At 47.2% G+C, this 9,556-nt stretch overlaps 1 protein-coding gene across 9 annotated transcripts in view; it reads left to right on the top strand.

The window, feature by feature from the left end:
* Nucleotides 1-3,613: 3,613 nt before the first annotated feature.
* CDC42BPA (CDC42 binding protein kinase alpha) overlaps nt 3,614-9,556 on the top strand; it is a 317,618-nt gene continuing 311,675 nt past the window's right edge. For 2 of the 9 annotated variants that reach the window (XM_030301804.1, XM_030301802.1), the window contains exon 1: nt 3,615-3,841. In XM_030301804.1, coding sequence (XP_030157664.1) covers nt 3,664-3,841 — 178 coding nt within the window. In that variant the 5' untranslated portion in view covers nt 3,615-3,663. Of the gene's footprint in view, nt 3,842-9,556 lie in introns of all 9 variants that reach the window. The other 7 variants (XM_030301808.1, XM_030301805.1, XM_030301807.1 and 4 more) reach the window with 5 other exon arrangements.

The raw sequence follows: 9,556 nt of genomic DNA, 5'->3' as shown, positions 1-9,556 counted from the left end.
AGGGAACACCCTGCCAGGCAGCCTGTGGCCCTCGTGTTTCGCAGGAGCAGTTCAAGCACCGTGGGGCTGCCGAGGCTGTGCCTTTCTTTGGCTTAAGACCGGTTTCATTAACAAGCATGTTCACACTTCAACCGGAACATTTAAAATAACACCCGCACAATGTGTTTAGTGTCTAGTTAATTATTAAGTCCCTGAGCTTGAATTATTCAAGCAAAATTGATTGCGTTCAACCTTCTTCCTTCTCTTTGTGCCTTTTTTTTTTTTTTTAAACATAAAAATAAGTCCTCCCCTTTACTCTCTAAACAATGTGGAAAAGGTTATTAAGCAACCATCAATACCCGGGACTGTGGGTGGTACCCAAGCGCTAACAGAATAGGTAGAGACACGACTCGCAGCTTGACTCCTTTGTTAGAAAACGTATCTGTACCTCATACACTTCCATTGTTAATTAGCATTTATGAAGATCGAACATTTTTAAAATTCTCTTTTAAACTCTTTCTTATAGTTATTTACAAGTTGGATGAGTAGGTATCTTGGAGTCAGTTCTGTTTTTTAAATGTTGACTTAATTTTGAGAGAGAGAGACACACACACACAGAGTGAGAGCAGAGAAGGGACAGAGAGAGAGGGAGACACAGAATCCGAAGCATGCTTCAGGCTCCGAGCTGTCAGCACAGAGCCCTACATGGGACTCGAACCCACAAACCACGAGATCATGACCTGAGCGGGAGTCGGATGCTTAACTGACTGAACCACCCAGGTGCCCCTCTTGGAGTCAGTTCAATGGTGGAAAAACGAAAGGAATGGTTTCTTTCTTTGCTAGGTCAAATGACAGTGTTAAAATGTCTTGGCTTCGCTATTAAAAACCATGTTGTTAAAGAACATTCTTTGACCTAAAGAGATGTTTATAGTATATTGCCAACTGAAAAGAGAAGGCTATGAAACTGTCTTTTAGTATGTATCATTTCTGTTAAAATGCATGGAAAGAAGACCTGAATAATAAACACCAAAATATGATTATCTGTGTTGGGATTAAACAGTTCAGTTTTGCTTTTCTGTTACTTTTATAATCAGACAACACACACATATAAAAATGTCATGGCTAGAAACGATTGATCTTTTGTCTAAGTATCACCCGTGTCAACAGCACTTTGGCGATAATGCCCTCCCATTTAAGCCAGGCAAGTGCAGACTTGGCAAGCGTAGATGCTACGCAAAATTCATAGTGTTTTGTGAATCACAGCAACTTGAATAATTTCTATCAGCCTTTGTTTCTTAGACTTCATTCCTAGTTGTTCCTCAGCTTCCACATTATTAAGATGTAAAAAAGATGCCATTGTGGGCACTAACATAGAACACATTACTGGCCCACGGGCATAGGCAAGGGATATAACATAATTGTATTCTGGAGAAAAATTATAAAGGAGATGGCCATTTTGAGAGGAAATGACAGAAGTGCAGTGACCCAGTTTGGCGATACATTTCAATGTGGGACCTTCCATGAGAAATCCGTAAACAGAGCTCTCCTGAAACCAAGACTGGAAAAAACCGGGAAGGCCCTGAATGCCTGAAAGCATCGGGGACCGTAGCTCTTGAACGACTTGCCCCTGTTACCCAGCGTCTGCAGGGCCCCAGGGTCACACGTGTGCGGGCGCGCGCGGGGGCGCGGGCGCGCGCACACACACAGGGACCGTGGGTTCGAAGCCGGCCGAGCACGGTCGGGACTCCCTGCACCGCCTGAATCCCTGCAGGTGGTATAACCTTGGCGGCAGCTGGAGTGGTTCCGGAGGAGGAGCCCAGTGCTCCGCGTAGGGAAACTTTCGGAACTGGAGATGGGCATCCTGCCCTTGCTTGGCACACACACTCCCGACCCGGACGCTAGCGCACACGGGTCTGTCATTGCATTTGTCCTGGGAATGACACACGAAGTGGTGTAATTAGACACCCAGGGAATTGCGAGTCGGTTGAGCTCGGGAACCGCATTTGCGGGGAGGGGGGCGGGGGTCGGGTGGTGCGCAGGTAAGGGGCGCTAGGAGGGGCACGTCCTCAGCAAGTCTGGGGGCGGGGGGCCCAGCGGCTGCTCCTGCCCCTCCCCCACCCCTCCTCCCGGAGCAAACGTGCAGGGCAGGTGGTGCTCCGAGGGCGCCGGGCAAGGCCCGCTCGCCGTCCGCGCCAGAGGCCTCCGCGGGTCCTCCAGCATCCCTGCGTTCCACGTCGCGGCGGCCGCGGCCCCGCCGGGGGTGCAGCCGCCCGCGCCGCGGCCCGCGCCCCTCCTGGGCCTCGGCTCCGCGCCGCGCAGCTGGGGGGACCGACCCCGCTGGGCCCCGCGGGGCTCGGGCGGGGGCGGGGCGGGGCGGGGGGCGGCGCGGGCGCGCGCGCGCGGCCGGGCCGCCATATTGGATCCGGGCGCGGCGGCGCGCTGTAGGCTGCGCGCGCGCGCGCGCGGGCGCGGCGGGGGCTGGGGGGAGCCTCGCGGAGCCCAGGGCGCGAGCGCGCCAGGCCGGGAAGGCGGGGGAGGGGTGGGACGGAGAGGAAGGGAGTGGCTGCGAGCCGGGCTGCCGCAGCCTCCGCTCTCCTCACCGGCGGCACCGACCCCTCCTCCCGCGCCCGGTCGGGGAAAAGATGCCCTGAGCCCCGGGGCGTGAAGAAGGGGGAGAAGGCGCCGACCGCGTCCCGTGAATCCAGAAGCCCCCCCCTCCCCCCGCGCCCCGCGCCAGGGCGTCGGGAGCCTCCGGGGCGGCCGCCGGGCGGCCGAGGGGGGCGGGGGAGAGCGGCCGTCCGCCGCGCGCGGCGCAGGCCCCCGGCCGGCGACCCCCCGCCATGGGGCGGGCGCGGGCGGCCGAGTAGCCGCAGCCCCCGGAGCCGGGGCGGGCGCCGCCGCAGCCCGCGCGTCAGGCCCCGGCGGACGCCGCGAGGAAAATGAGGAGTGTCGTCCGGAATCCGCGGGAGAGCGGACTCGCCGCAGAGCCCTGACGAGGGGGACGCCGGGAGCAGGGAGGAGACGCGTCCTCCGGGCAGGGCCGGGCGGGCGGCGCGCCGAGGGGCTGCCCCGCGGACCCCGCCGCCGGGCCGCTCTGCCCGCGGCGCCCGGGGAGCCTCTGCGGCGGCGGCGGCGGCGGCGGCGGCGCTGCCTTTGCCTCCGCCGAGTGCCTTCTGGGGGCTTCCTCCCCTTGCCGTGGTCCTCCTTCCCCGGGAGCGGATCGGACCCAAGCCATTAATGATGCGGCCGGGCTCGCTGCGGGGTTGTGTGGCACGAGGTGAATTTTGAATGAAGGCGAAGAGTTGTGTTTTCTTTTCTTTCTTAAAGGAAAAAAAAAATTTTTTTTTTTTAAAGAAGTCTGGACTTTAAAGAAGTCCGTTGTACTTGGATCGCCTCCTGCGACTGCACCGTGCTCTTCTTTGGAAAAGATGTACGAAAGCCCCGTTGCATGGTAGCTCGCCCCGCAGAGCCGGGCGTGCGCGCGCGGGATCGCAGGCGCTCCGGGCCGGGGGGCTCCCCGGCCGCTCGGGGGCGGGGCGGGGGGGGGGTTGTCGGGCGTCCGCGGCCCGGCCTGACAGCTGCGTGAGGGGACCGGACCCACCGCTTCCAGAACTCCGGCTCGGGGCCGCCGCGTGCCCCGCGCGCCAGTGACCGAGGGGAGGCGCGGCGGACGTGGGCGCAAACATGTCCGGAGAGGTGCGTCTGCGGCAGCTGGAGCAGTTCATCCTGGACGGGCCCGCTCAGACCAACGGGCAGTGCTTCAGCGTCGAGACGCTGCTGGACATCCTCATCTGCCTGTACGATGAGTGCAACAACTCTCCGCTCCGAAGGGAGAAGAACATTCTCGAATACCTGGAGTGGGGTGAGTGTGCCTGGCCTAAGTCCGCCCCCGTTTCGTTGGGCATTGGTGGTTTCGTTGTTGCGGGGGGTCGCCGCGAGTGAGCGGCGGGGCTCGGCGATCAGTACGTGGCTGGACATAGATCGTCCATGTGACATGTATGGTAAACGCGTCACGGGCCTGGTACGTAGCTCGAAGTACATGTGCGGGAAGGGAACGGATCCCACTTACCCGAGTTTTTTTTGTTTTTTTTTTTTTTAATAGTTTTTGGTAGATGTTGTCCCAAGAGTAAAAACCGCGCTACCCCATTATTGCCTTGATTTAAAGTGGCGTTTGGGAGGAAGGACTTATGTTTTCAGGTCAACCGTCAGAGATTTTGAGTAATTCGGTGATGAGCAAAGTGGATTATTGCTCACGGTTGCCCCAGCGCATGGCGGAATAACACACATTCAGTTGAAAGGTGTCGGTTGGGGGAACGCATTCCTTCCCAGGCTCTGGAAATCGCTCTTGAAATGGGCGGAGAGATGAACATCTCTTCGGTCAACAGGAACTGGAAGGTGGTGGCCCGTGGGTTTTATTTCATCTCCGTATGGCACTCGCAGAGGAAACTGCTGCACACGGACTTTCCAGAAATTGTCATGTTTGGAAGACAGCATGACATAATGGTTAAGACATTTTGCGATAGTACTTGGTGGGGAATGTTTGGGAACAGCTCCCACTTGAGGGGTAGATGTACTGTAAATTTAATTCGGATCTAAGCCGGTTGGACTTTTGTCGTCATTTCCCTCCCCGGAGACGGGATTTGGAGGAAGACCTACCGTAGCCGAATAGCTCAGCGAGGCGCGCAGACGCTCCATGTGACCTTCAAGCTTGGGGGCTTGGCCTAAGTTCTTCTTCCCGGGTCACGTGCGTGCGAGCGCGTTGAACACCCGGCCCTCTGTTGGGAGAGAGAAACTCCTCACCACCCACACCTGCGCCGAGGGGTGTTGGCCAGGGTCGTACCTGTGGGGTCCTAACAATTTTACTTTGTTGGCAGGTGTTCGCACTGCAATGCCTTCCCGAGTAGACCTTTATTTTCTTGAAGTACAAGTCGAGTGGTGATTATTTCGTTGATTGATTGACTGATTTTTGGTTTGAAATTGATTAAAAATTAGTTTGTCAGGTTGATTGACTGATTGATTTTTGGTTTGAAATTGATTAAAAATTAGTTTGTCAGGTAGATCACTCCTGGGCCGTAAGATGGCCTAGCCATAATAATTGTATTGAACTTGGCCCGGATCAGAAGTTTTCTAGCAGCTTCATGTCATGAGGTGTTGAAAGTGTGTGTGTGTGTGTGTGTGTGTGTGTGTGTGTGTGTGTGTGTGTTCATACATGTGAATGGGATGGTTTTTACAGGCTCCTAGGCTCATGCTGGGAATGTAAGAATTCGAAACCATCTTTTCTCCTAAGCGTGAGACCATTGTGATTGACTTTGGTACTGGTTTTGTATGTCTTTTATTTTTATGTGTAGGGTAAACTATTTTATAAAGCATATGTAATTTTCCATTCCCTGTTTCAAAAATGTAGAGACTTTTCCTAGTGTTTCTTTTGAAAATTCAAAGAAACGGTTTAGGTACTTCTAGAGTGCCCGTTCTTGGATTATGGTTCCATAGCGACACTCTTGTCAATGATCATGGTTGTCATTTAATATCTGTTCTTTCTCATCTATGAAATGGTGGGAGATCTCTATGCACCAGTAATAAATATAAATGTACAGTTATAATAAAAGGGAAAATCATATCTTGAATTGCCTTTTGGTTTTTAAGAGTTTACATAGTAGTTTTGTGCAATACGATACTTTGCTGTTTGGCCAGAATAATTTATGTATATTTTTCCACTAAGTATGTTTTCTTGAGCTTTGTTTTTTATATCTCTATATAAAGAACCCTTGCTTATGCATATTTAATTTAAGCCAAATAAGCCAAAAATCGAATAAATATTTGGCCAAACACATTTTATTTTTATTAATGTATTTTAAGTAATTTCAAACCAGGGATTTTGCACAGTTTAAAAAGTAGGTTAAGTTTTAGGGGTATCGTTCATATTTTGTCTTTTTAGAAGTCTGATATGACATGACAAAAATATATAGTCTCAAGTAAATTCATATTGTATTTCTCAGTAATCGAAAAAAAGAGACTAGAATTTTTAGGGACTTTGTACACTGTGGGGTCAAGCAGTGACTGTTCAGGCATTTGTAAGATAGATAATGAGGTCTTGAAAGTGGGAGTTATCAAACACAGAAGTTTGGGTAAGGACTAGGAAGAAGTTAAGAATGGAAAAGCTGTCAAGAGATGTATCTTCAGTGGTATTGCTATTTTTAAGTTATTTGAGAATTTATGTTAAGAATGCCAGTGTGTTCTCTGCATTTAAGTATTGATATAGGTCAGCTGTTGGGTCTCAGTTGATTACTACCTTTTGGGGAAATGCCCTATTTTATTCTTATTATCTAACATTATACAAAAAGTAGATCAAGGAAGTTTCCAGATAGCGAAATGACCCCAATATAATTTCTTAGACGTTACTTTTTTGGTCTGTATTGGAAATTTATAGGGATTGTTTGTTGGGCTTAAATATGATAATTACGATTTGTGTGAAATGGTACAGTTTTTAGTTTGATTTTTTTAAAAGATCCAGTATTTGCAACAGTAGAGCAGTAGTCGTTAAATAGTCTATATTACATGCTGGGTATATTTGTGTTTGGCTGTTTACGTGAATGAATGCGTCATCTAGTTATGCCTTATTTTTATGCTGATGATAGGCTACTGTAAAAAATGGAGTCAGCCAAGATTCTGTCTGTGTGGCTTCATTCCATCAATTTCACTTTATTCCTGGTTATGGTCCATTTCACTTTTATTATCTGTACAGTTAATGTTTTGTTCGTTACACTATCATGACAAGAAAACTGACAGTTCAGTCAGGTACTTTTTTTCTCGGGGAGGTGGGGGACAGCATTCCTTGTTCTTGCTGATGGCTTGAGGGAGGAAGTGTAGACTCCTAGAGAGGAAGAAGGAATTAAGCCAATGAGCAGTAGAGCAGTGGGATAAGAGTGCCTTCAGGCTATATAGACTGCTTAAATTTAATAATGCGTATTTTCCAGTTATATCTGATAAGATTAGAAAGACTTGTGTCCTTGTTTTTCAACTGTTGAAATGATAGAGATTTGTGTGTTTGTTTATAAAATAATAGCTTTGGTATCAGCAGTAGAACTCTAGAATGATTTACAGTAGAATTGTATGAATAAAAATAACATTTATATTATAAACATTATAACTTGCTGTCAATGAGGACATGACATGACTGTCTTGTTCACTGAATTGGCTACCTCTCCTTTGAAAAGGGAAATTGGTATTTTAGGGACTTCTTTACCAACTGACTTAAAACATAGATGTCAGATAATGTTAATAACAAAAGAAGCATGTAAGGCTGTGTGTGGATGACTGTTTTTTGGTGCTTTCTGAATCTTGTACTTGGTAATCTCATTTAAGTTATCCTTAATTTTGTAGGTTATTTAGTATATGCATACTCATACATCTAAATAGTCAATAAGAAACTTATTACCAGAGCACCTCAGCTGGTACTGGGGTTTAAACTTTTCCTTTCATTGGGGTGGTTTTGAAGCTTATTAACATCTTTTCACATGTGGGTCAGTTAGGTGAGGTGATGAGGGCTTGTTAGAAGGATCTGAATCATCTGAATCTTTTCTAGGATGCTTTGTTTTTCACTTCAGCTGTAGGTTAGTAGAATTTGTCACGCCAAACTATCAAAGTGTTCATGTGATACAGATGATTAAGTTTATTTTATTTAAAGTCCTCAGGATTATCACCAATGTCATCAGAAATACAGGTTGGGCATTTGTTTCCTTTGTACTTGCCAGTAATTTAGTCTTATTCTAAGAATGACAGTAAGTATAATTTTTTGATCTAATACAATGCTGATATAGTAGGTGATGTCTATTTTTTTTCTATTTCTCTTTTTTCTGTTTCTTTTTTAAGTAGAAGTATAATTAACGTCCAGTGTTATATTAGTTTCAGGTGTGCAATCCAAGGATTCAACGATTCTGTACATTACTCAGTGCTCTAGATAAATGTCCCCTTAAGCCCTTTCTCTGTTTCTCCCCTCTGGCAACCACCCCCCCATCCATCTCCCCTCTGGCAACCACCAGTTTGTTCTGTGTTTAAGAGTCTGGTTTTGTTTGTTTGTTTGTTTGTGTTTGCCTTTGTTTGTTTTATTTCTTAAATTCCATATATGAGTGAAATCGTATGGTATTGCATCTCTTTTCAAAAATATATATGGCTCTGTGAGTGAGAGTGGGGATGTTAGGATTAACACTAAGAATTTTAGGAATTTATTTTTCATATGGAAATGTAAGGCATACCTTAGCATAGCAGTGTAAAAACAAACAGCATAATGTTGGCAGTTTTGTGAAACATTTCCTAATTCCTGGGACTCGGTTAATAGTACAGAGTAAGCCCAGGCTGTTTAGGGTAAAGGAACCAAACTTCGTACAAATTAACACTTTGTTATACTACACTTCACTTTGGCAGTTGATTTCTTTGAAACCTTTTCTCTTTTGGTACACTTAGTGCCAGTATGTTGTGTTGTAGGTAGCTCATTGTGTTCCATCCTATTGTTTTGATAGCTTTTAAAATCAATTTACTGAGTCCAGAGAGCATTTAAAAAATTAAACAGAGCAGAATAGAGAATATCAAGTACATTGTGTTTAGAAAGAATAAGTATTTTCCTGTCAAACTCTTTGTTTTTCTGTATTTCTACTGTAGAAATGTAGATCGGGATCAAAAGAGTTTGAAACTCTAGTGTAGATTGAAGCTAATATATGTTGACCGTTTAACGGCAAAAAGATTGTAGACATAGTTCTTTTTTTTTTTCAGAAAGAAAAGTGCACATCATTAAAAAAAAGGGACAGACTGGAGAATTTAATGGAGAGGAGTTTAGAAAGGGACCAGGAACTAGGAAGGAGAGACGGAGAACGGGAGAAAGGACGGACTAGAAAATGAGCGTGGATATAGTGCTTTCCTGGGTTGCTGCTTAAGTCCGAGCTGTGAATGAGTATTTTTAATTTACAAGAACTCAGTGAACGGAGAAATCGACTTTATACTCCTTTGTATTGTCTTTGATGGTTCATTTCCTTTTCCTTTGACATTTTTCCTTTTCTGACTTGGGGTCTTGGATGTTGACTCACTGATTGTCAGAGTTGTGTAAGTGTGGCAAACAGGAGGGATAACCCTATGACCTGTAGACTCTGGTGTTTTTTGGTTCTGTCTTCCCATTACTCCAGATGAACTCTATAGTGGATGCAAGTGAGAAGGCTTTGCTAGTTCCATGGATTTTCTGATCCCTTGTTACTCATACGAAACTGCCAGTGGGAGTGATGTAAGGTTTTCGGAAGCTATGGCCAAGAATTGCTCAGCTGCTTTGTCAGTATGTGAATCAGTCCAGAAGTTCTTTACATAAAGACTTTTGTTTTTGAATGACCCGCACTGCACGTATAGGTCCTCCCAGATATATGAATGGCTGTCGTTTTTGGCCACTGCCTACAAAACTCCTTTGTACATGAGGGGATTTCTCTTCCCCACTGATACTCATCAGGGCCCCGCGGTAGCTCTTGTGGTCTAGTTGCTCTGAACTCACTTTCTAGTGTCCACTGCCTTTTTCCACTTAGCACACGGGGAATGGCTGGCC

Source organism: Lynx canadensis, chromosome F1 (assembly GCF_007474595.2).
Source record: "Lynx canadensis isolate LIC74 chromosome F1, mLynCan4.pri.v2, whole genome shotgun sequence".
Classification (NCBI taxonomy): domain Eukaryota; kingdom Metazoa; phylum Chordata; class Mammalia; order Carnivora; family Felidae; genus Lynx; species Lynx canadensis.
The sequence above is the reverse complement of the archived record's forward strand: the minus strand, read 5'-3'. Positions and strand labels throughout refer to the sequence as shown.